The sequence below is a fragment of the Hibiscus syriacus genome, unplaced genomic scaffold (genome assembly GCF_006381635.1).
Source record: "Hibiscus syriacus cultivar Baekdansim isolate YM2019G1 unplaced genomic scaffold, ASM638163v2 tig00110059_pilon, whole genome shotgun sequence".
NCBI classification, from domain to species: domain Eukaryota; kingdom Viridiplantae; phylum Streptophyta; class Magnoliopsida; order Malvales; family Malvaceae; genus Hibiscus; species Hibiscus syriacus.
The window spans coordinates 244,347-272,121 of NW_024062582.1; the positions used below are offsets into that span (position 1 = coordinate 244,347).

The 27,775-nt window shown below is 31.9% G+C and overlaps 1 protein-coding gene and 1 pseudogene across 1 annotated transcript; both read left to right on the forward strand.

The window, feature by feature from the left end:
- Positions 1-3,397: 3,397 nt before the first annotated feature.
- On the forward strand, positions 3,398-5,334 carry LOC120214375 (annotated as a pseudogene).
- Positions 5,335-22,187: 16,853 nt separating this feature from the next.
- Positions 22,188-23,567, forward strand: LOC120214352 (UPF0481 protein At3g47200-like). The gene has a single exon (XM_039212268.1). It carries the CDS (start codon positions 22,272-22,274, stop codon positions 23,565-23,567), a length of 1,296 nt encoding a protein of 431 aa, XP_039068199.1. The 5' UTR covers positions 22,188-22,271.
- Positions 23,568-27,775: the final 4,208 nt, after the last annotated feature.

A 27,775-nucleotide genomic window follows, 5' to 3' on the forward strand; every position in this document is an offset into this window, starting at 1 on the left:
CCATATTTGGAGTCAAGTGCTTTCCAGTTCTTACTCTTAGAGACTTCTACAACACTTTTTCCTTTATTTCCTACCCCCAAGATGGCTGCAGCACATGGGATCCCCAGAGGAAATGAATAATCACCATATTTAGCAATACATTGTTTGACATCAAATTGCTCCATCAAGGATCGACACAATTCCCTCCGAATAGGTCGATCCCTTACTCCTACTAATGATCCAAACCCCATTTTTTCTAGTACATTCAACTGATCCTTCTCTTTAAGGTGTTTAATTAATGAATTCACCCTTTTAATGTTGCACCTTATCGACACTTCCTACATTTTTAACAATATATAATGTTATTGTTCTTATATATTTTGTATCAACGTATTTACAAGTTTAATGAATATCTTCTTTTCATGTGTTTTCCTCCATTCTTTGTATTCTTCACTATCCATCTTTGATCTTTGATTGTGCGATGTAAGGTTCATTCTCAGCATCACTCATCGAATTTCATTTCTCCAACACATCATTTCTCACCTAATATTAAGCACAAACTTTTCTTAATCAATACATTAACTCTAAATAATACTCAATGTCAATTTCAATTTACATATCGAACCGATGTGTTTGTCAGCTTCCTTCATCCTTTGGCATTCGATCATACTGTCAACATTTAAAATTTGTAATCAATTTAAAGTTATTAAATACTTTAATACAATTATCATTTCAACAATAATAACAAAAAGACATTGATACTTACTAGAAGTACATATATCCACCCTTTGGTTGCTTTCGAATCTCGACCTCAATTTCAAAGTCATCTTCGCCACCAAAAATTTCAAGATCTTTTTACTTCATTTTTCCTTCATATATCATTTTACACAAATCAAATCAAATACTGGTTACGTAAACTTTATTTAATATACAAATATCGATAACTACTCTTGTAGTAAAAAGGTTTCCTTCAAAAGAATTAGAATGGCCACTACAACAAGTGTCGGCACATTTATACAATCTAAAATATCATTTTCCACCTATAATATTATAAACATGTATCCATATTTATTTTCTACCTATAATATTATATAATCAGTCCCAGATCCTTCTTGGCTTCCATTTGAAATCCCCAAATCAAACCCTAATCCCTATTTCCTTCAAACGAATGGGAACACTCAATACTCTAAGTATCGGTACATTTATACAACCTATAATATCATTTTCTACCTATAATATTTAATAAAAGTATCGACATTTATATTTTACCTAGAATATCACTTTCTACCTGTAATCGGTCTCAAATGCTTCTTTACTCCAAAACTCCAAATAACACATAAAACCCTATTTTCGATTACTGTAATAATAAAAACTAGGGTTTCGACAACGTACTTTTCGATTCGACTGCAACAACAAACAAACAAACTTCGTTTTAGAAACGTCTTCTGAAATGCAGCAACAATTACGCTTCGATTTCGAAAACTCGTCCGTTCTATCTATTTTTCAGAGGATATTTAGCTATACCCTTTATATTTTCACTGGATATGTTATTTATATTTAATCAATACAACTACCCAAGTGTCGATACTTTTATATCAGGTGTCGATACTTTCGATAAGATAATTACCTATTTCTTTGAAAGTATCGATAATTTATTACGCGTACTTATTAAAGTATCGACACTTTCAATATATCCTGTAGCGCTTTACCGGTTTTATCATTTCGAGGCCAGTTTTTTCATATTTTTACCTTTTATATCGTTATGAATCGATACATTTTTATAAAGTATCGACACTTTATAGGCGCTATTACTGCTTCTCTTTTAAATTCTCGAAGTGTCGATACTTATATTAAAGTATCGACACTTTCAATATATCCGGTAGCGCTTTACCGGTATTGTCATTTCGAGACCAGTTTTATCATATTTTTACATGTTATATGGTTATGGATCGACACATTTTTATAAAGTATCGACACTTTATAGGCGCTATTACTGCTTCTCTTTTAAATTCCCAAAGTGTCAATACTTATTTCAATCTAATCGATACTTTCAACATATCCGGTAGCGCTTTACCGGTTTTGTCATAATTAAACTAGTTTTGTCATATTTTTACATGTTATATTGATATGGATCGATACAATTTTTATTTGGATCGACACAAACCGACAAGCTAAGTTTGCCGATTGCCAAATTTTTTAATATTATTTCATTATTTACACCTACTACATTATTACTACTCAACATTTCCGGTAGCGCTAAACTGAATTTCTTAAATATCTTTTAATGTATCCGGTAACTTTGTATATTAGTCGTATACTAGGCCGCCTTTCCTGAGACAACCCCTGTTTGATTCAGTACTTTTTATTGGAGTAATATCAAAATTAGCCTCCAAATATTTATAAAAATTATCATTTTGGTTCATATTCTTTTTTAAAAAAAATTGACCACAATATTTTATTTTAGAGAAAAAAAGACCTTTAATATTTAAGTGAATAATTGTTTTAGCTCTTAATCTTTTTTAAATCATTTTGGAGCATTCACCATTCATTAGCTATCGTTTTCCATATATTTAGGATTCTTTTTGCTCTAAAATGAAAAATTGGGTTAAAATACTCTAAAAAAGAATAACATCTAAAATGAATATTAATCAAACATTAGGGGCATTTGTTTATATTATGCTTTTTTTTTATTTATTTTCCAAGAAATATTTTCCTCCTTTTACCCGATAATTTTCTCAATTCCACTCTCCTCACCAGCATCACCAACGCTCTCACGACTCCTCCACGTGTTTGCTTCTTTTTTCTTTTAGAAAATAGATTTCATTTTTTTTTTCAAGATCTGTTATGTAAATGAGTGTTTTTCTTGTTTTACTCTTTGAGTAAGAGAGTATAAGTTTGGGTTTTAAACTAATATTGTTTGGAGATAGGATCTGTAGAAGATGATGGAGATTTGCTAAGAAACATCGAATTTTGTTATTTCTGAATGCTTTCATGTTGGGTTATTTTCTGAGGTTATAAGAACATATGGGTATTGCATGGTAAACAAGAATGTCTATTTTTCACAAAACTGATGGCTGTACGTTTACATTTTAATTGGAAAATTCAAATCTCCTCTTTATATTAGCATAGAAAAGCTAGGAACAAGCAAGAAACATGGTTCTCTAATAATCAAGAGGAAAACTTCATATTGCAGCCAAATACCTAGAAGTATAAGGGAATCCGAAGATGAAATCTGTAATTTTTAATCATTTCTTTATCATATAAATTTTATCTTGATCAGCTTTAAGGACAATTGCTTTGTAGAAATTCTTTCTTATGGTATTTTATGGCTGATTAGTGTTTTAAATTTCTTTGTTTTGGTTGAATGTGGTATTTTTTGGATGCTACTTCATGTGAGTGTGGCAGAATCAGTACTTCATACTCATGTCACCTTTTTTGTTTTGGTGTTGCTTAGAATTAGAAGCAGAGGGCCGAAGGATCAGAGAAAGAAAAACAGGGCTCGAAATAATGGTGAATTACAATTTCGTTTACAAAGATGTAGAAGGAGCTTCCACTCGATGGATCGATATCCAAAGAAAGTTTGGCAATTTACCTGCAAAGCCACCTGCTTTCAAGCCTCCTCCTTTTGAACCCGCACCTGACTCGGAATCTGCCTCCAAGGATAAGCCTTGGATCGATCAAAAGATTGAAGAAGAACTTGAAGTTCTCGAAGATGATCTCGATGATATTTGTTTCCTTTAAGAATATAGGTTTTATTTAGTTTTTCTTCAATTAATTGGATATTTTCGGATTTAAATTTAAGGTTTGAAATGTTTTTTTAATTATGAGGTGCAGAGATGCTTTTTTTTTTATTGAATTAAAATATGTGTTTGGTTTAATTGGTGAAATTTGTAGAAGAAAAGAGTTTTAAAATGAATAAGAGTAACTTCTGTGATAAACTTTAAGCTAATTATTATTTGTTCTTCATTTTGTATCAAATTCATGATTTATAAAAGTTAGAACATTTGTCTTGTGATTGGATTTTCATTTGATCCGGATCCTTCAAACACGTGAAAAACATCAGTTTCGGACATATATTCTAATTTGGCTCTCACCCTCAAGTTTAACATAAATGTTCATTGGTATCTATATATATGTTTATGCATACTATTGGAAAAATAGTGTTGTTTTGATAGAAAGAAGAGGCTAGCTGAGATGAGAGAAGCAGCTAAGGTTTTAAAGTATGGATCAGTGATTCAGATTTCGGGATCCGATTTTGTACGAGAGGTTTCACAAGCTCCTCAAGATGTCTGGGTGGTTGTCCTTCTCTACAAAGAAGGGTATTTTTACATCTGAAATATTGCTTGTTTCTTATACAATTGTTAGTCATCTAAATTGTGACATTTGTTTGCATTGAGCACTTTGTTCATCATTATTCTTTTTTGAGCTTGTTGATTGGATTTATTTGCTTAGTGAACTATATAAATTTTCACTTTTGTAACACTTAATCTAATTAAATCATAGCATTTTTCCTTTTCAGTGTGGATGTTCATGCTCGTTGTAAAACATGTGTGGATGTTCATGCTCGTTGTAAAACATGTGTGGATGTTCCTTGTATTGAGTAATCTTTGCTTTATTGGTATCTCTTATTAGATTTCCCGAGTTCGGGCTGCTTCTGCGGTGTTTGAAAGAACTGGCAGTTAAATACCCTGCCACAAAGTTTGTCGAGATAATATCCACTGATTGCATTCCTAACTACCCCGATCGTAATCTTCCAACTCTTGGTGTATAATAAAAGAGCAGTAAAAGCCAATTATATCGGTTTGCATAGTTTTGGCCGAAGATGCACGCCTGAAGGTATGCTATTGATAATTGGGTAGTAATTGATTATGCTTGTCGATCTTGTTTTCTAGTCTTGGATTAATAGAATATTGATATTTTAGAACCCGTTTAGTCAACTTCGTTCACGCAGTCACTGCTAAAGGATGACTTAGTTGGTTTAGGGTTTGAATTACATCATTATTCGATTTTTTTTGCACACAATTTTTGTACGTTCCCTCGTCTCCTTTGCATTCGGTGTTCTTGATGAACCTACTATCCCAACACTACCATGTGTTTTGGATTGAAAGTTTGTTATATCGATTTTGTTGACCTATTTTTGTTATTCTCTTAAACTATAGGTGTTGCATTAGTTCTCTGTCAGTCAGACCCTGTGCTAAACGATGGTCAAAGTGAGGGCGACCAACCACAAAAAGCTGTTCTTGAAGGGGTTCGAAGGCGGTTTATCGAAAAAGTTGTCACCGAGCATGAGGATCAGGACGATGGAGGATCATCTAGCGTTTAGATGTTCAGTACATTCAGTCGGTTTCTTTCGGTTGGGAAAGATTAACGTAGACTATTGTAATTTCTGGTTTATTGCAGATGATTTTTGTTCTTTGCTGATTTTGATGTTGTCTATCTGTTATATCTCTCTAACCTGGTTTGATATCAATTAATGGAACTTACTCATATTAGTTATGTTCTTCTTAGGAGCTCGAGCCTTTACAAGCAGTAAACTCGGATGAAATTCACAACCGGATTCGCTGTTGTGGACTTGAAATTCACAACATTTACTAGCTGAGATCAAAACCTCTACAATGAAATACGATAAGTTCCAACTACTTTCAAGTACTGAATGGAATTAAGACTCAAACTTATATGCTATTATCTAAATCCCAATCTTGATCGATAATGTCTGGTCGCATGTCTCAAATTTTTATTGTCTGCTGTAATCTTATCCTTGTTATACTCGTATTTTGATTAATTTTTAGTTCAGCCAATTGAATCGGTCCATCTGATCTGATCTGATCTAAAAAGGATGAGAAATATATAAATCCTGGCCCTACCTATCCATTGTAGAACACAAAGGCGAACGCAAGCATACACAAACTCTAAAGTTCCTATGACCATAGGTGATATTCAATGGATCAAAGATGGAAACCCAACCCGGAAGCCGTGCTCCCTTCTCGAATGAACAGGTGATTCAAGCGATTCAACGGCGACAAAGATGGCCGTCTCAGCAACGAAGAGCTGAAGAAGGCATTCAAAGAGCTTGGGTCTCGTGTTGCAGCATTTCAAGCTCTTCAACATGCCAATGGAAATGAAGATAGGTTCGTGTGTAACCCCTTAACCAACTAAGAAGAAATAGGTCGGATCCAGAGAGTCCACATTATATTTTGTCCATAAAGAAAATCATATCGATAGAAACTTAACATTATAATTATAAAAATATTTCTCAATTTCAAAATTCAAAAATTTTATTAAAAAAATGTTTGAAGAAAATATGATATAAACAATAATTATTCGAATGAAATGCATAAACAATTCCAAAAATAATAGTAACATCCAAAGTCCTATTTACAAATATAAAAATCCCAAAATATAAATAACAGACCGATGAAGGAAAGGTCGAATAAAGTCATATTGAAATAATAGTTTTTATCTCAAAAAGTGATGAAATTCTCTAAGTATCAGATCACCTAAGTCTAATTATATGAAAGAGAAACTAAATGGTGTAAGATATTAAGCTTAGTGTGTCTCTAAAGTGCAACGAAACACACAAGTTTTAGACCACAAAGCATAACCACAATCTGAATCGTATTAATATTCAAGGTACAATTAATATGCAAATGTAAATGAACTCAAACACCTTACATCATGATGTGTGACACTTTTGATGATGTTGATGAAGAATGCTTGCTTCATTGTTCCCAATCGTTGGAAGGCAAAATAACTAATCCTTGTATTGTATGAAGGCATCAAAAGAAAGGTTTCAAGGTAAGGAATGATATAGGCGTGGTGTTGGTAGAAGTTTGATAAGAATAATAAGGATGATGTTAAGGTTTGAGGATAGTGATGCTGGCGTGAAGATGATGGTGGTGTTATTTAGATGGCAATTGATGTTTGGTATATTGAAATGAAGGATAAATTATCTTGGATCAATGATGAACCTATAATATAAAAATATAGACTAGAACCTTGTAGGACATTTGATTGGATGAAAATGACTTGGACCCTCTAGTTAAACAACTAGAAATCACAAGTATCGAGATATGAGGATGACGCCACAAGTACAAGACTTGATAAGTAGATAAAGTTCTTAAAAGAGCAATTAGAGAGAAAATATCACAAGTATGTTTTGTATAGAATGAATGAGTTGATTATAAATGCCAAAGGCATTGCCTATTTATAGGCTCACAAAGGTTGAGGCCGAGAAGGCATGTCAACTCTTTGAAAGGGTGGCCGACCATAGTAAAGAGAAAAGTCTCCTTTGAAAGCAACTTATTATTTGAATTTGAACCATATGTCTTCTCATCTTATAACTAATGGTATCATCCCTCCTTTAAGTGAAAAAGGCCTCGTTTTGGTTGCATCTCTTCATAGTATGATAGTCTTATGAAAGATCACAATATGAAGAGTCATGATGCTTGACTTTTGTGACCTTTCATGACGAGATATGTTGGAGAAATGGTATATTTTGGAAGCAACTATTCAATAAACGATGTGTCACTTGAATGACACCTCCTAATGAAAAGTCATAATGTAACATCCCAAATATCGGGCTAGTGATCAAAGTGTAATATTTTAAAACTTGGTGGTTAAATTGTGTTAAATTGAATAGTTTATAGACTTAATTGGAATTTCATTATATAGGATTGTTTAACAATGATTGAGAAATGGAAGGGCATAATGTTCATTAGACAAGAATGAATTAAAAATTCATTAGTGGGGGTATTATATACTCTTGGATAATGAGAGGAAATGAAGGAAAAGTCTGGAGACTTGGTTTAGCTATCTTTTTCTTCTCTTCCCGCGACTCCATTGGTAAGGTGAGTTGGTTTCCAACTAATTGTTTCTTTCATTTTTAAGTTGGATTTGATTCTTGGAGTATTAGGAAAACTTAACTAAGCTTAAAGGGAAGTAGAAACCAAAACAATTTCAAGTTTTGGGTGATTAAGTAAAAAGGGTTTTTGAGTGAGTTGTTGAGAAAGAGTTAGTAAATGAATTTTGAAGTGAATTTTGACTTGTCATAAGCTGAAATAAGAAATCTAAAGTGTTAGAAAGGACTAATAACAACACTGATTAATTAGTGTAAATTTTGATTTCAAGTATGCTAGTGAGATATGGGATGTTTAGAGGTGTTAAGGTGATGAAAGTTGATTTGGATAAGTGTAGTTGAGTTTAAAGGATTAAAATGAGAGTAAAGTGAGGAGTTTAGCAAAGTTTTGGAAATTTTCGGGTTAAATGACTAAGTTCTAGGCAAGGGGTATCAGTACTGAATGAACAATATTGATACTCCAAAGCAAAAAAATATGTGATTTCTGGGTTTGGGCATCGATATGGGATGAACATTATCGATACCATAAGTTAAAAGTTGATGAATCCTTCAAGGTTCATCGATACCGAAGTAGTAACCTCGGTACTATGGGTATCGATATCAATGTTTAAGTATCGGTACCATGTTTAGAACCTAATTCCAGAATGTAGGAAGGGTATCGATACTAAAGTATAATATCGATACCCCAGTGAGGAAGTATCGATATTGACCTTGGGTACCGATACTATTCAGATTGAAATGTTGAATTAGGTGTTTTATTTAAGTTAAATTATTAAGGATTGATTTATAGTGATTGAACTCTAACATACATATGGGTCGTATATTTGTGAAGATATTGAACGAAGGTAAGTTCTTGACAATTTGAAGATATAAGAGCGTTCAAGAGTTATAAGTGTATTGCTTTGACTCAGTGAGGCTAAGGTGAGTGCATGATACTATGTATATGGTGTTTTATGGAAATAAGACTAACGATGAGTCTATTTCCAATGTTTTGATTGCATGATTCCATAAATACAAGCATATTGTTAATATGATTTCAATATGTACATGAGTACAAGTATATGTCTATGTGTTACATGTCATACTATGTGTTAAATGATCTATGTGATTACATGAGAATATGACATAAGCTGTGTGATAATGATTATATGTTTAAATGTCTATGTGATATAAGTTATGTGAAATATATAAATGGTGAAGCTCGTAGTATGTGATATGAGAGTTGAGGGTATAATTGGCATGCCAAGAGTCGAGGGTTCTACGCGGTCCTTCGGGATAATTCTACGTGGTCCTTCGGGACAATTCTACGTGGTCATTCGGGATATTTCTACGCAGTCCTTCGGGATAATACTATGTGGTTCTTCGGGACATTTCTATATTACACTTCGGTGCAAATTTCTATGCGGAACTTCGGTGCAATTTATACGAGCTGTGGTGACAATATTTGTACGCATCCTCAATAAACTCAAATACCTTAAGTTCTCAGTGATGTACCATGGGCTATTAACATAAATAACATAAATGAGTAGTACATGATATTATATATATGTCTTGTTTGATGAAATGCATAAAGGTTTCTGTATACTATATTGTTCATGGATAATAAGTATATGATTGCATGTTTTGATGTTTCATTTATGCTTATATGTCTCACTAAGTCAATGACTTAGCGTGTGAGTGTTTCACACGTAGGATTAAAGAAGTCAGAGGAACAAGGATAAGAAGTCAGGACAACATATCTTTACCAGAGATCATATCAGAAGCAATTTAAACATTAGTTTTTTTTTGTTATATTAAATATTGTTGGCATATAATAATTAAAGGTTTGAATTGTATTTGCTCTAATTGGTTTTGTAAATCTTTTTTATTGTATTTATGTAAATTATTCTGTTTTATTTTAATATAAATTTGAATTTTCAACTATCTTGTAAAAGCAAATGATTTGATAAATCAATGTGACATATCGAATTCGTATCCGGGTCGGATACGGGTTGGGGTGTTACATTTAATGGTATTAGAGCTATGATTTAGCTGATTCTAGGCATAAACCGAAGTCAAATGTGTTTTAAAAAGTATACATGCCAATAAAAAGTGAGAATTTCTGATATGATAGGTAATAAGTATGTTGTTTTGCTAATAGAGTTAAATGATTATATCTTATTAGATGTCTGACCATGAGATCTCCTGAAGTGAAATGAGAGATGATAGACAAGAAGGTAGTAGCAATTCACCTACCCTGCCCAGGCAAGGTGAAGAACATACACCTCAGGGAGTGTCTGTACAAGATCAGGGAGCATTTTTCAGGACATTAGACGGTATCCTGACGCTTTTCCAACCTCTTACCCCCTCAACTCCTAGAATGAATATCGTGAAAGAGTTGAAAGGATTGGGAGCTCCTGAATTCAAAGGTGGAGCAGAGGTGCGGACCTTTGGTTGAATGATGTCAAGATAATGTTAGAAGGTCTCCACTGCTCTGAAGAGAAGAAGTTAGATGGAGTGGTTTTACTGCTATAAGGACAAGCTAGAGTATCGTGGATAAATGTCACCATGAGAATGACAAAGGACCAAGTGACATGGTCCTTGTTCTTAGAAGAGTTTAAACACAAGTACATTGGAGATCAGTTTATAAGGAAAATGAAATAAGAGTTTATAAGCCTAAAAAAAAGAGAATTGCACTGTGTATGAATACGAGTGCGAGTTCAATAAGTTGAATCGATTTGTTGTTGGGCTAGTTTCGACTGAGAAGGATGATTGTGATTGGTTTGTTGAAGGTTTGCGTCCTAGATTGAAAGAGATGTTAATAATCTTGAATCTATCATTGTTCCAAGAAGTAGTTAACCATGCTAAAACTTTAGAGAGAGCTCATAATGAGAGGTTTGAAGAGCAGAAAGCTCAAACGTCTAAAAGAAATGGTGCTTCATCGAGTTCAACACCATCAAAGAGAGGAAGAGATTCTAGTTTTCGATCTTAAGTAAGATCTGAGTCAGCTGCATCCTCTGCTAGAGGATCAAATCAAATGAGAGCCTGACATACGCAATCAATAGGGTCTGGTGTGGGGAGATTGAATCAAGGCCAATCAAGACAGTGTCAGCATTGTGGGAAAAATCATACCGGAGTATGTCGAGTGGTCTTCAGAGCCTATTTCCGAACGGGGAATACCGTACATTTTATCTGAGATTATCCCATGATGATGGGAGATACTGCCCAGTCTGAGTGATCTGCTTCAGTATCTCAGAGAGGTAGAGGAATAAATCAGTCTGAATCCTTCACTTAATAGGAAGTGCACTCAACTGCCCGTGTTTACAACATAAAGACCAATGAAGATCGCGATGATCCGGAGATCATTACAGGTATTTTCTAGTTACTTGATAAATTTGTTTTGGTATTAATTGATCTGGGTTCCACTTATTCCTATATTAGTAGCAAGTTGGTGAGATAGTTGAGAATACAATTAGAAGCAACAAGTAATGATGTGATAGTTACTAACCCATTAGGGTATAGTGCTCGGGTAAATCAGGTGTGTTGAGGGTGTCCCATAAGGATTCAAGGAATTGAATTCCTTGCTAATATGATGGAATTACCCTTTGATGAATTTGAAGTGATATTGGGAATGGATTGGTTGTATCATTATTATGCTAATGTTGATTGTAGATTGGATAGGGTAACTTTGATAAGTCCAGAGGGATTAGAAGTGATAGTGATCAGTGAAAGATTGAATTCGTTAGCAAATGTTATCTCGCTGGTATTGGCTAAGAAGTTATTATTACAAGGATGTCAAGGTTTTATTACTAATGTGATAGATACTCGGGTTAAGGAAAAAAGACTAGAGGATATTCTGTCTGTCAGAGAATTTCCTGATGTTTTTCCAGCTGAGTTGTCAGAATTACCTCCAGACAGAGAAATTGAGTTTTAAATTGAGGTAATGCTTGGAACAGCACTGATTTCGATGGCTCCTTATAGAATGGCTCCGAAGGAATTGAACGAGTTAAAGACTCAATTGTAAGAGTTATTGGATAAAGGGTTTATTAGACCTAGTGTGTCTCCTTGGGAAGCTCCAGTATTATTTGTAAAGAAGAAAGATGGGTATATGCATATCTGTATTGATTATCGACAACTCAACAAGGTGACAATCAAGAACAAGTATCCCCTCCCAGGAATTGACAATTTATTTGATCAGTTAAAGGGAGTTTCGATTTTCTGTAAGATCGATATACGATCTGGTTATCATCAATTGAAGATTCAGGAAAGAGACGTTCCAAAGATGGCTTTTAGGACGAGATATGATCATTATGAATTTATCGTTATATCGTTTGGGTTGATTAATGTGCCTGCTGCGTTTATGGATCTAATGAATAGAGTGTTTCAACCCTATCTTGATCAGTTTATAGTTATTTTTATTGATGATATTCTAGTATATTCAAAGTCCAATGAGGAGCATGACGCTCATCTTAAAGTAGTTCAGCAAACAATATGAGATAAAAAGCTATATGCTAAAATGTCTAAATGTGATTTTTGGTTAACTAAAGTGGCATTTTTGGGCCATGTGGTATATGTAGATGGAATTCGGGTAGATCCTCAGAAGATAAAAGCCATATTAAACTGGGAAATTCTAAAGAACATGTTAGAAGTTAGAAGTTTCCTAGGTCTTGTAGGTTATTATCGAAGCTTCGTTAAGAACTTTTCGATGATAGCTTTTCCATTGACCAAGTTATTGAGGAAAATGTACCATTTGTTTGGACCCTTGAATGTCAAGAGAGTTTTGAAGTATTAAATAGAATTTTGACAAAAGATCCAGTGTTAGTTCAACCCGAATCTGGCAAGAACTATGTGGTTTACAGTGATGCGTCTCATAATTCTTGGGATGTGTATTGATGCAAGAAGGTAAAGTAGTGGCATAAGTATTGAGGCAATTGAAACCACATGAAAAGAATTATCCTACACGTGATTTGGAGTTGGCTGTAGTAATGTTCGCTCTCAAGATATGGAGTCACTACTTATATGGTGAACGTTGCTACCTTTATATGGATCATAAGAGCTTGAAGTATTTAATGACTCAGAAATAACTTAATTTGAGACATCGAATATGGGTTGAGTTCCTCAAATATTATAATGTGATAATTGAATTTCATCCCGGGAAAGCAAATGTGGTAGCTAATGCTTTAAGTCGGAAAATGTTTGCAGCTTTGCGGGCTTTAGATGCGATATTGTCAATGAGTTGAGATGGTGCATTACTTTCAGAATTAAAGCTTAAGAAAACGTTGTTGGATCGAATCAAAGACTTGCAAACTAAAGATAATAAGTGTTTGAAAAGAATGGAGCAAGTGAAGAATGAAGGAATTAGAGATTTTGAGGTTAAGCTTGACAAAAAACTGTATTATCGAGAGAGGCTTGTTATTCCAATGATGAGGAATTGAAGAATGACCTATTGACAGAAGCTCAGTGTAGTCCATTAACTATGCACCCTGGTGGAAATAAGATGTATATGGATCTTAAGAGTCGATATTGGTGGTCGGGAATGAAAAGAATCGTTATGGAATTTGTGTCCAAATGTTTGACGTGCCAGCAAGTCAAAGCTGAGCATCAAGTTCCTTCAGGATTGTTACAACTAATCTTCGTTCCTCAGTAGAAATGGGAGAATGTGACAATGAATTTTGTGATGGGTTACCTTTGACTCCAAACAAAAGATATTCAATTTGGGTGATTGTTGATAGATTGACCAAGTCAGCATACTGTATTCATGTTCGAACTGATTTCTCCATGGAAAAGTATGTTGAGTTGTATACCAAAGAAATTGTTCGATTGTATGGTGTTCCTGTTTCAATAGTATCTGACCGAGATCATCGATCCACATAACCTTTCACCCTCAAAAAGATGGACAGCCCAAGCGGACTATCCAAATCCTGGAAGACATGCTAAGAGCATGTGTTATCAAGTTCAAGGGATCATGGGAGAAGTATTTTCCACTTGCCAAATTTGCTTACAACAATAGCTACCAGTCAAGCATTAAGATGGCTCCCTATGAAGCTTTGTATGGGAGGAAATGTCGTACACCATTGAACTGGTATGAGCTTAATGATAGGGAAGTTCTTGGTCCTGACTTGATCAAGGAAGTAAAAGAAAAAGTTCAGGTTATTCAGCATAACCTCAAAGTGGAATCCGATGGACAGAAGTCATATATTGATCTAAAGAGAAAAGAGATCGAGTTCAAAGTTGGAGATAGAGTATTCTTGAAAGTATCTCTGTGAAAAAAAGTGTTCCGTTTTGGCCGGAAAGGGAAACATAGCCCCAGATTTATCGGGACATATGAGATTGTTAAAAGAGTGTGACCAGTGGCATATCAACTAGCTTTTCCACCGGAAATGGAAAAGATTCATAATGTTTTCCATGTTTCCATGCTTTAAAAGTATCGATCTGATCCTTCTCATATCATTGTAACGAAAAAGATAGAAGTTCAACTCGATTTGACTTATGAGGAAGAACCGGTGCAGATTTTGGCATATGAAGTTAAACAAGTAAGGAATAAAGAGATTTCGTTGGTCAAAGTTTTATGGAGGAATCACAAAGTAAAGAAAACAACATGTGAACGCAAAGAATATATGCATAGACAATTTCCCCACCTCTTTGTGAAGTAAAAATTCAAGGATGAATTTTCTTAAGGGGGAGATTTGTAACATCCCAAATACCGGGCTAGTAACCAAAGTGTAAGATTTTAAAACTTGGTGGTTAAATTGTGATAAATTAAAAAGTTTAGGGACTTAATTGGAATTTATTTATGTAGTATTGTTTAACAAAGATTGAGAAATGGAAGGGCATAATGGTCATTAGACAAGAATGAATTAAAAATTCATAAGCGCATGTATTATATACATGTAGATAATGAGAGGAAATGAAAGAAAAGTATAAAGACTTGGTTTAGCTATCTTCTTCTTCTTTTCCCGTGACTCTATTGGTAAGGTGAGTTGGTTTCCAACTAATTGTTTCTTTCATTTTTAAGTTGGTTTTAATTCTTGGAGTATTAGGAAAGCTAAAGTAAGCTTAAAGGGAAGTAAAAACTAAAAGAATTTCAAGTTATAGGTGATTAAGCAAAAAGGGTTTTTGAGTGAGTTGTTGAGAAAGAGTTAGTAAATGAATTTTGAAGTGAAATTTGATTTGTCATAAGTTGAAATAAGAAATCTTAAATGTTAGAAAAGACTAAGAACAACATTGATTAATTAGTGTAAATTTTGATTTCAAGTATGCTAGTGAGATATGGGATGTTTAGAGGCATTAAGGTTATGTAAGTTGATTTGGATAAGTGTAGTTGAGTTTAAAGGTTTAAAAGGAGAGTAAAGTGAGGAGTTTAGCAAAGTTTTGGAAACTTTTTGGGTTAAATGACTAAGTTATGGGTAAGGGGTATTGGTACTGAATGAACAGTACTGATACTCCAAAGCAAAAATAGGTGATTTCTGGGTTTGGATATCGATATTGGATGAGCAGTATCGATACCATAAGTTAAAAGTTAATGAATCCTTCAAGGAGTATCGATACCAAAGTAGTAACATCAGCACCAGGGGTATCGATACCAATGTTTAAGTATCGATACCATTTTTAGAACAAAATTCCAGAATGTAGGAAGGGTATCGATATTGAAGTATAGTATCAATACCCCAGTGAGGAAGTATCGATATTGTACCTTGGGTACCGATGCTATTTAGATTGAAATGTTGAATTAGGTGCTTTATTTAAGTTAAGTTATTAAGGATTGATTTATAGTGATTGAACTCCGACATTCATATAGGTCGTATATTTGTGTAGATATTGAACGAAGGTAAGTTCTTGACAATTCGAAGATATAAGAGCGTTCAAGAGTTATAAGTGTATTGCTTTGACTCAGTGAGGCTAAGGTACATGATACTATGTATATGGTGTTTTATGGAAATAAGACTTACGATGATTCTATTTCCAATGTTTTGATTGCATGATTCCATAAATACAAGCATATTGTTAATATGATTTCAATATGTATATGAGTACAAGTATATGTCTATGTGTTATATGTCATACTATGTGTTAAATGATCTATGTGATTACATGAAAATATGACATAAGCTATGTGACAATGATCTATGTGTTTAAATGTGTATGTGATATAAGTTATGTGAAATATATAAATGGTGAAGCCCGTAGTATGTTATATAAGAGCTGAGGGTATAATTGGCATGCTAAGAGTCAAGGGTTCTACACGGTCCTTCGGGATAACTCTAAGTGGTACTTCGGGAAATTTCTAAGCGGTTCTTCGGGATAATACTATGTGGTCCTTTGGGAAATTTTTATGTGGCACTTCAGTGTAGATTTCTACGCGGCAGTTTGGTGCAATTTATACGAGCTGTGGTGACAACATTTGTGCACAACCTCAATACACTCACATACCTTAAGTTCTCAAGGATGTACCATGGGCTATTACCATAAATAACATAAATGAGTAATACATGATATTATATATATGTCTTGTTTGATGAAATGCATAATGATTTTTGTATACTATGTTGTTCATGGATAATAAGTATATGATTTCATGTTTTGATGTTTCATTTATGTATATATGCCTCACTAAGTCAATGACTTAGCGAGTGAGTGTTTCACACATTGGATTAAAGAAGCCAGAGGAGCAAGGATAGAAAGTCAGGACATCATATCTTTACCAGAGATCATATCAGAAGCAATTTAAACAGTAGGTTCTTTTGTTATATTAAATATTGTTGGCATGTAATTAAAGGTTAGAATTGTATATGCTCTGATCGGTTTTGTAAATATTTTTTATTGTATTTATGTAAATTATTCAGTTTTATTTTAATATAAATTTGAATTTTCAACTATCTTGGAAAAGCAAATGATTTGATAAGTCAATGTGACACCTCGGATTCGTATCTGGGTCAGATACGGGTTGGGGGTGTTACACATGATGCTTGGAAGGTGACTTTTGATGAAAAGACACGATTCTTGGTGAAGAGTCACAACTTTTGGTGAAATGGAATGTCTTGAAGAAGTATCTTGTGATGAAAAGACATGAGTTTTAGTCGCACCTCTCGATGAAAAGTCACATCTTTTGGTGAACTGGCATGACTTGAAGTGGCACACTTTGGTGAAGAGACATGAATTCTGGTGAAGCATCTCTTGGTAAAGAGGCATGACTTTTGGGAAAACACCTCTTGATGAAGAGAGACAACTTCTGGTGAGGCACCTCTTGGTAAAGAGTTATGACTTTTCATGAAAAGGTATGTCTTTTGGTGAAGAATTGCATCCCTTCATTCTCCTAGCCATTTGTTGCAGGAACAAACATGTCCCTTAACCTTTGAGTTCCTAATCGTTTGGATTGAAGCATCACAACCTTCATGCCTTAGCTGTTGGTTCCCTCTAAAAGCAAACATAACATATATTGGAACTTTATAATATAACTTAATCATATGATATATCACGCCTAAGCTTAAGGAGAAAAATGCATCAACATACTTATATAAATGAGATGTATAACCTATGATACAATATGCAAACTAATCATGCATTAAACATAAAGTATGCTTAAGATAAAGATGTGAATTATAGGTTATACTTAGATATATCAAATATTATGCATGTCATAGTGAATAATAAATTGAAACATATTATGATAACCTAAGATATGATATATAATGCTAAGCATGATCATGGCATAAATATAAAGGATATAAATTACATGATCTCCTAAGCATGTGATAGCATAGAAACACACACTTTTGAATAAGGATGGCAAATGGGTAGGGCGGGTGTGAATACCCCTTCCTCTATCCTCACACCCACTTCCCAACTACCCACCACCCACGACAGGTAAAATTTTTAACTCCACACTCGCCGAAGCAAATACATTCTCAAACTCATCCCCACACCCATTTCCCAATTGGATACTCACCACCCATCACGTACCCTTCTATATCCACCCATACCCAACAATTTGAGATAGGAGGAACGACGATCTTCAATTCTAAAAATGTTTATACCAAACATTTGGTCACATTACAAGTCATTTCCATTAAAAATCTTAAGATTTACAAAATAATCTCTAAAATTACACCTAAATTCATAATAGTCCAAAATTTATATGTCGGGTCAATTCACTGAACTTCCTCGGATCGTATATCTCAACTCAGCGTGACATTATAACAAATTTTATCCAAATTCCGATATGATCTTAATGAAAATTATAAAAGATTTTTTTTTTGAAATTGTCTTTTTGTAAAACTGAAATGAGTTATATGTTTATTGTTGGAATTATATGTTGACTCGTATATAGCAATTGTTAATATTTGAAAGATTGATTGTTGAATTTCTACAGAATTAACTTAGACGTTTTTGGGATTAGTTTTGAACCTTCAATGCATCATATATCAACTTAATTATTGATTTTATCAACTGATTTTCAGGGCTTTATTTCAGCCATTTGACTTGGGGATAAATAGTTATTATAACAACTATAATGTTGAACGAATCTAAAAAGTTTTAAGGTCAGATTCATCCAGTTACAGCAGAATAATTACAACAATTAATCAACTGTTATTTTCAAAATGAAATTTGTGTTTATGGGGGATTTAATAGGGATGATTTTAATCCCAATTATAAGCTCATAAATAACTGATCTTTTCAGCATTTCTATTCATCCAAAAAAAATATTTTAATCCCAGTTTTACTTTGTGACCTTCTTTTCTCTCATTTTTTCCCGAGTTCTTTTTGTGCGAAGAAAAGTGCAATATTATCGTTGTTCACTCTAACCTTAAAGTGTACAATTATTCAAAGATATTATGTTAATCTCAAAGAACGATCATCTACTGTAGCGATTACCCACATCAAAACAAAATCGTTTCTAAAAAAGTAGTTCATATTATAACACAATTATTTATCTGCTTTTTATTTGTTTGTACTATTATCCAATCAATTCTAACGATTTTATTTTGCAGATTCTTTTTCAACAGAAACGGCGCACGATGTAGCAGGGGAAAGAAAATAAAAGAAAAGAAGGAAAAATAAAAAGGGAACGACACGGGCGGAAGAAGAAATAGGAATGGGGTTGTAACAAAAAAAATGGAATAATCGTAAGGTTAATTCCTGATTTTTAGGGTTTTCAAAAGTGGCAAAGTTTTTTCTTTTTGTAAAATGGTCGTTAATTTTTTTGAAAAATTCAATTTGATCCTAAATCAAATTTTAAGATTTTAAAGAAAGAATCCCTAATTTCTAAGGTTTTTAATTTGGGAAAAAACTGTGTTGCTACATCGTAAGTGAGGAGTTGGAAGCTCTTCAATATGTTATTCTCTTAAGATGAGACAAATACGTAGTCCTGCTATATATATATATATATATATATATATATATATATATATATATATATATATATATAGGATTGTTAAATGAGTGAAATAGATGGTTGAGATAGTCTCATTGTTTTTTCTCCAGTAAATATCTTTACATTTCTTACTTTTAATCTCTGTCATCTATTTTTACTCATCCAACGGTTTTAAATCTGTGTAAAACTAAAAGAGTTTTACATTGTGTAAGATGATCATGCCCCATATATATATAATCCACTTACACAATGTAAAACACTTAGTTTTACATAGATTTAAGACCGTTAGATGAGTCAAAATAGATGGCCCAAATCGACTCCTTGTTTTTTTTTCAAGCGAATATCTTCATGTCCTACTGTCAATCTGAGTCATCTGTTTTCACTCATCTAACAGTCCTAAATATGTGTAAAACTTAAAGTGTTTTACATTGTATAAGTGGATTTTGCCCCTATATATATATATAATTTTATGTTTTTGTCGATTTTGCATACTTATATATGTAACCAACAACGAGATGCATGTATAACTAATTCTTTCTCTTAAATTGTGAAGACTAGTTTGTATAGAATTTAAAGAAAATATGAAAATGTGATGTTCAATTACCACTTTATTAGTCGATGAAGCAAGGGATTACTTATCCCCAAAGGAATTCGGGTTCTATACACATGTTCTTTTTGAACTTTTCTTATTAAAAATTTGTTTTATTCTTAGTGTCACACAAACATCTCCTGTTCCATTCATATGTTGAAGTTATAATTTTAAAAAAATAAAAATATTACAGAATCTAATAAGATAATGATAAGAAATCACGAGTTTAAGGAAAGAAACAAAACAAGCACACAAATTTTATTCACAACAATTGATATGGTCATTGCAGAAGGTGGTGGCCTCAATGGCGACCGTCCTATTTGGAAACCTTCAGCAAGACTTCGACTTTTGTTGCTCACATTTATGCTTTTCTCATGTTATTTCTCACTCTGTGGCAAACATACGTAAAAAAGTGATGATTTATGTCTCCTTTTGAGTAGTGATAAACAACTTAGTGAACTCAGATTAGAACTATAACTAATTAAAAAACTCTTATCTGAGTATTCAATGACCCAAAGGCCTTAACCTTTATTCTTGGTGTAACATGAACATTTCACTTTTCATGTTTAAATAATAATTTAAAATGAGTAAAACACTACCAATTTATTAGATGATGAAGCAAAGGATCTCTAGTCTCAAATGAACTTAGGTTATAAACGTATTAGAGTGATTAAAATATAATATCTATTCAAAAAAAAGTTAATCATTGATAATGTGTGCATATACCTTTAACTGTTTGAACACAAGATTTTAAGAAGACTAATATTTCTTTTAACCAGTAGGTCACTTGACGACTTATTTAACTTTTTAAAAAATATATATTACTTCTTTTATGTGTGACGTGAACATTTTTTTAAATATTACCACTCCATTAGATGATAAAGCTAAGGATTATTAATTATTTTTTAAAAAAAAAAATCGAGTTGTACCACATTTTCTTGTGACTTTTCTTAATATAAATGGCTTTATTCCAAGTGTCACATGAATATTCCTTTTTCAATTTTTGAGGTTGAAGTGAATACTAATTTAATTTGTATCATTTACAAATATTAAATTTAGATTCTCGTATCTTATTTAATAACTCATCTCGTTAGATTAAAGATCACTTGATAACATGATAAAACAAAGGACCACTAATCCTCAAAGGAACTCGGTTTCAATAAACATTTTTAATTTTTTATTATAAATTACTTTATTCCAAATTTCACAAGAAAATCTCTTAGATAAATTATTTGGATATCGTACTTATTTTTTTTTTTTAATTTTGAAAATGTTACACACTCGTTTTTATTTTTTAATCTAGTTTAGTTGTATGGTAAAAGTAGAGTTGGTCGAAGTACATACCGACTTCATTGTTTATTTCAATTTTTTAAAGGATTAATTAGAAAATAAGTGCTCAGACTATAAATTTTTTTCTGAAGTGGTGCCTAATGTTTTTTTCCGATTCATCCAAATACCTAACGTTACCACTTTAAGTGCCCCGATCGTAATGGCCATTAAAAAATTATGTTAAGTGGCGCGTGTCACATTCTATTAAATTTAAAAATTTTATATGAAAAAATAAACTTAAATTTTTTTATATTTTTAAAAACCTTAATTTCTCTTAAATTTCAAAAAACCTCAAATCCCTAATTCCAAACCCCCATACCGCCGCCCATCTCCGGCCACCATCGCCGATGCCGAATGGCCACCCATTCATCGTTGACTTCACTTATTTTATAATTATAAAAAAATGATATAGTTTAAACATTTATTTTATAATTAAAATCAACATCGATATAAATATATGCCGACTTCACTGCTCATCATGCTTCAATAAAAAAAAACGATCTCTTGAATAGAATGATTAATCTCTCGAGCAAAAAATATAAAATATTATTTAAAATTATTATTTATGGCTCCACGAGTTAGTTTTTTGTTTCAAGTATTTATATAATTAATATTTTTATAAATCAATCTCGAGATTTATAAAATACAATTGAAGGTTAATTTTAACTTAAACTGGTCCAAAATTTTATTTTATTTTTCCTTATAACCTTAAGTTCATTAATGAAAAGGAAATTCTAAACATTATTCAAAATATTTAATTTAGTCTCTAAAAAGTATTTTTACAATTTCCTTAATATTAGCTGCGATTAGTTTGAGACTGCTGTTTTAAAAGGAAATTATTCTCTCTGTAGAACACCTTATGCGTTCTAAACATAGATCAAATTTGAAGCAAGGCATATTTAAACCTTATTATTATCGTAGATGAAGCAAGGCTTTGCAAATTCCCCAAGGAGCACATCTTGTGTTAACCATCTGCAGATTCCTTTCCAATTCTGCCATCTGTTTGGAATAGAAACTTGGTTGTTTCAAATTGATTAAATCTTTGTTCCTTGAGGATTCGGTGTTTTTAATTGTAATCATTCCAAAGATTTTAGTGTTGAAAGAGTTCAAATTTATACTCTCTGCCTTTTATTTTACAAATTCTTAAATCTCTTTTTGCAGGCTACAAGATGGCAGCACAGAGTGGAAGATCAAATGAAAACGTTGTGATCGATGTTCAATCTTCGTTGGTATCTTCTCTGAATGTTGAACTGAGGGATGCTTGTATATCCATGCACCAGAGCTACTGCATCTTCAATATCCCCAGCATACTCTTCAGGCACAATGAAAGCTCGTTTCTCCCCAATTGTTTCTCCATCGGCCCAATGCACCGTGGCAAACAGCACTTGGTAGCCGTTGAGAAAATCAAACTCAAGTACCTGAAAGGTCTCCTCTGCAGGGTGAACGAATCCAAGCAGATTGAAGAACAGAAAGTTTTATCTGATTTGGTTAATGCTGTTAATTCGATCGAGAAACAGGCTAGCGCTTGCTATGCAGGGCATGATTTCGCAGAGGAATTGGGTGATGAATTCGTCAAAACAATGCTGCTGGATGGCGTCTTTTTAATCGAGCTGTTTCGTAGAGGTGTTGAACAAGAGAAGGAGACTGATGACCCCATTTTCTCCATGTCATGTATGCTGCAATATCTGCATCATGACTTGATTTTGCTTGAGAATCAAATCCCCTGGTTAGTGCTTGAAACCCTGTTTGAAAAAACCAGGATCCCTTGTGAAAACAAGTCGACCCTGATTAAACATGCCCTTTCCTTCTTTGCCAACACTTTCACTTCTGATCAACCTAAAACAAGCTGTTTCAAAGAAGGACAAGAGATCAAACATATTCTTGATTTGTTAAGATTATCATTGGTGCTACCATCCCAAGAAAACAAAAACAAACCTAAAGCCGGATGGCAACCGATTCGTTCCGCAACGAGGCTCAAAGAAGCAGGCATAAATTTCAAGAAAGGCGAAGCAGATAGCGTGTTGGACATAAAGTTTAAAGACGGATGTGTCGAAATCCCGCCGTTGCTTATCCAAGAGACGACGGAAACGATATTCCGGAACCTGATCGCCTACGAGCAGTGTTTGCCGCATTGTCTACCTATTTTCACTTGCTACGCCAAGCTCCTTGATGGCCTTATCGACACCAACGATGACATGGAGATACTATGCAAGCGTGACATCTTCGATAACTGGTTGGGGCTCGAAGATTCAACCAAGTTCTTCAATAATCTTTACAATGATACTTACGTCAAGGAATTCTATTATTCAGAACTTAGTGATAAACTGGATGATCATTGCAGAACGTGGTGGCCTCGATGGCGAGCAGCCTTAGTGCACAACTATTTCACAAAACCTTGGGCTATGGTTGCTCTTGTTTATGCTGTTATCATGTTTGGTCTCACGCTGTGGCAAGCAATAAAATAGAATCCATGTACGTCTCCTTATGAATAATAATAAAGGGGAAAAAATCTTATTGATTGGTTTTAATGATAATAAGAAATGTTAATTTTTTTTAAGAATTGGGATTTAAGTAATTGTATTTAACAAAGATGTTGATGTGAAAGTTAATAAAATTTATATATAATTATATATTTAATATTCATTACTTATATAATATATTAATTTAGTATTAATTTGATCAAATTTATTTGATCATATAAAAGGGAAGTTTAAGTATGAACCAAATTAAGTGGTTAAAGGAATGATTGATATTCCTAGAAGTCTCATATTCAAGTATCAGAGACTATAAGGTATTTGAGCGTTTATTGTCAAATGATTAAGAGTCTTTAAAATAGTTATTATCAGTTATAATTACACCCTATATTAATAAAAAAAAAAAGTGAAAGTTTTAACTCTTCACTTTATAAGCCGAATGTTCTTTCTTTCATCCTTCTTCTCTTCTTTATTTTTATCAAAAGAAAACAAAAATAAATAACAATATCAATTGAGTTTTGTTATACCTCGAATATAGCCTCTAATATCTTATAATTTTCGTTAAATAGAATTCACATAAACTATTAGGTTTCCGTTGGTAAAACTCTTTACAACTCTTCACTTATCAAAACTTCCTATAAAACTGCATTCTCCATGCATAAACCATCAGTTAAACTAAATGCACATATAAGATTAGAACATATCCATGTAATTTACCATAACAAAATTCAAGGTCCAACTGACAAATTTATTTGTCTGTTCGGTTTACAAATAACCATAACTATATACCCTTGACAACCCAATTAAGAGTCACTATAAATATTCTGATTTTAAATTGTTAAAAGGGGTCGAACGTTTAACAATCTACTCTTTACTTTCATCTTTTCCATTATGATCAACTCTCTCTTATAGAAAAATATTGATCAACATTTTTCATTTCATAAATTGCGCATCTCTGCTCAAATTAAAAAAGAAGTAAATTGTTAACCACATGAGATAAATTTATTTCTATAACAATTTTTTATTTTTATTTAGATGTATAAAATTTAAAATATTATAATAATTTTTAAGAAAAATATAAATATAATGGTTATATTAATCGAGACGGAAATCGTTTATAAAATCGTTACTAAATTATGAGTCATGATTAATGATTGATTAATATTGTAATGTAAATTGTGGGTCGTTAACAAGATATCATAGTTGATTTTATGGATCAAACAAACCGCCGGATAATGACTTGGATTGGACAGGGAAGGCGTAGGTGTGGCTTTTTCTTTGGATTTATTTTATTATATTAAGCCAACTTTTGCTGCTTTACCAATTTCCCTTTCCACGTTTGGATTGTTCTTCCCCGTTCCACCTCATCTCTACCGTGCAACACATTAAGAATGCGTTTGGTTCACATAATATAATATTACCAGTGGGAATAAAAGATTACCATGGAATAAAATTACTGTGAATGTTATATTTTGTGTTTGGTTGGTTTAGCAGGAATATAAGATTACCGTGTTTGATTAAAAGAATAAAAGATTATTGGAATGTATATTTGACCAAATTGTCCTTATTATATATTTGTTTTTTTAACAAGTTGGAATTTTCTTTAAAAAAAATTAAATTCATAAAATTTATATAATTTTTTTTACAAAATTAAAAATATAAAAAGGTTTAATGAAAGGGTAAAATTTTATTTTAACCCCTGAACTTCATATAAAATTTTAATTATAGATTTTTTTATAAATCTAAAATAGTTTAAGGATAAATTTGTAATTTAACTTTCATAGAATTTTTATTATTCAATGATAGAATAAGGATATTTTTTAAAAAACAAAAAATTTAAGGGTATTTTAGTCCAAAACATCAGTAATCCAACAATACCTAAGGAAAGGGAGGTAATGGCATTCCCGGTAATATACCCCAAAAAATTCACTATTGGTAATGTAAGATTACCGGGAATGACATTCCCGACCAACCAAACGGGGGAATGTGGATTACATTCTCATGGGAATCTCACATTTCCCCAACCAAACACACCCTAAAGTGAGTTGAATATAAACAAATAAGGTGTTTATAAATATCTAAACTCAGTCTTTCTACTTCCCAATTACTTTTTCTTACGAGTGAGCATTTGATTGAGTCGAGTCAAAAAAATTTAAGTTATTCGAGTTTGACAAGTCATATTTTATAACTCGAACTTAACTTAAAAATTTTTCGAGTCTAATCGAGTTTAAGAAATTTGAGTCGAGTTATTCAATTTTCTATAGTAGTTTTATTATAATTATTTATAGAATTATGATAAGTATTTGTTTCAAATTTTTTACTTTTTCTAACCATATAAAAATAAATGGATGTCCCTTTTTTCCCATATGTATGGGGTAAGGGGAGGTAAGATAGTATGATGCTCCCAACACCAGGTTGAGAGCAGCTTTCGTAGGAGACCTCCGAATTATGAAATGCCCTCCGTGGGACTCGATCCCACGACCTCAAGATTAATAACCTTGTGCTCTACCAACTGAGCTGGATGATCATTTCCTTTTTCATTTCTTTCTAACCATATAAGATATATATATATAATATATATATATATATATATATATATATATATATTATTTTCACATTATAATATTATTTAATATATCAAATACAATCTAAAATTATAAAATATAATCATAATTTTATATTTTAAAGAAAGTATTTTAAGGATAAAATATTGGTTAGAATATAAATACGTCAATGAATTGATGGGAAAAAAGAATTTGCAAATAATTGTAGTCAAAAGACCAAATTGAGTAAAGTGCAAAGTTAAGGGACTAAATAAAAAAGAGAGTACATTTGTTTAGTAAAAAAGTTAGAATTGAAGTTACATATATATTCTATTGTAGTATATGAGCATGTGGTTCAAATTTGGTAAAAACAGACTTAAAATAAAGGATGAATTAAATAAATAAAGAAATAATGAAAAATTGAGGTATTAAATTGAAAATAGAAAATTTGTTATCAAAAAGTGGAATTTAAAATATATATTTATTATACGATGGTTTAAGAGCATGTGGTTCAAATTTGGTAGAAGAAATGGATTTAAAATGAATAAGAAATTGAAGAAATAATGAAATTAAAGACTAAATCGTAAAACTGTCAATATACTTGGTCAAATTTTTTATTTTTCGAGTAACTCGAAATTTCAAAATTTTAACTTGACTCGAACTCGAAAACCTAATCGATAATTTGAGTTCACTCGAAGAACTCGAAATTAAAAAAAAATCGATTTTTCAAGTCGAGTTGAGTTTTGTTCACCTTCTTTTTAGTTCACTTATTTGATGTTTATGGACGCGACGAAACCATAAATTGTTTGATCAAGAATTTCAAGCAAAGGAATCGGTGTTATAATATAGTATAAGGGTATGTTTGTTTCACAAAATTTTTTTTTATAAAATGAATTATATTTTATGGAAATCATTTTATGGTGTTTTGAATGTTGTTAAGTAAATCATTTTCCATTGGTGTTTTAAAAATTATTTATTATAAATATCAAATTCAATTAATAATATTATTTATTAAAATTATATTATTGTTTTCAAAATATTAGAATAAATTATTTAATATTATTTATGTCAATATTATTATTAAAATATTATATCTACAATTTTATAAATAAAAATATAAAAATATTTTATTTTATTAAAATAAAATTATTATAAATTATATTTATTATTTATTAAAATAAGAATAATATATTATTAATTATATTAATTATTTATTAAAATGATAATATTATTAAAATATTAAAAATAAAAATATTAAAATAAAAATATGATATTATATTTTAAAGAGCTTATTCAAAAATTCAATAATTCAATAATATTATTGAAATAATAAATAATATTAATTTTATTAATAATTTATTATATATTATTAAAATAAAAGTATAATATTGTTTATTATAATAATTTATTATTAATAAATAATATTAATTTTATTAATAATAATGTCTTGCATTCTTCCATGTCCAAAAATGAAGTCGAGGCAATAAAATTTGTGCAATTTTTTAAGGGTAAAATATATAAATGGTCACTAAAATAGGTTGAAATGATCTTTTAACTATTGAAGTTTTTCAAAAATAATGAAATGATTATTCAACTTATCATATTGTTATAAAATAGCTAATAAAATTTATCAAACTATTACAAAACATTCATTAA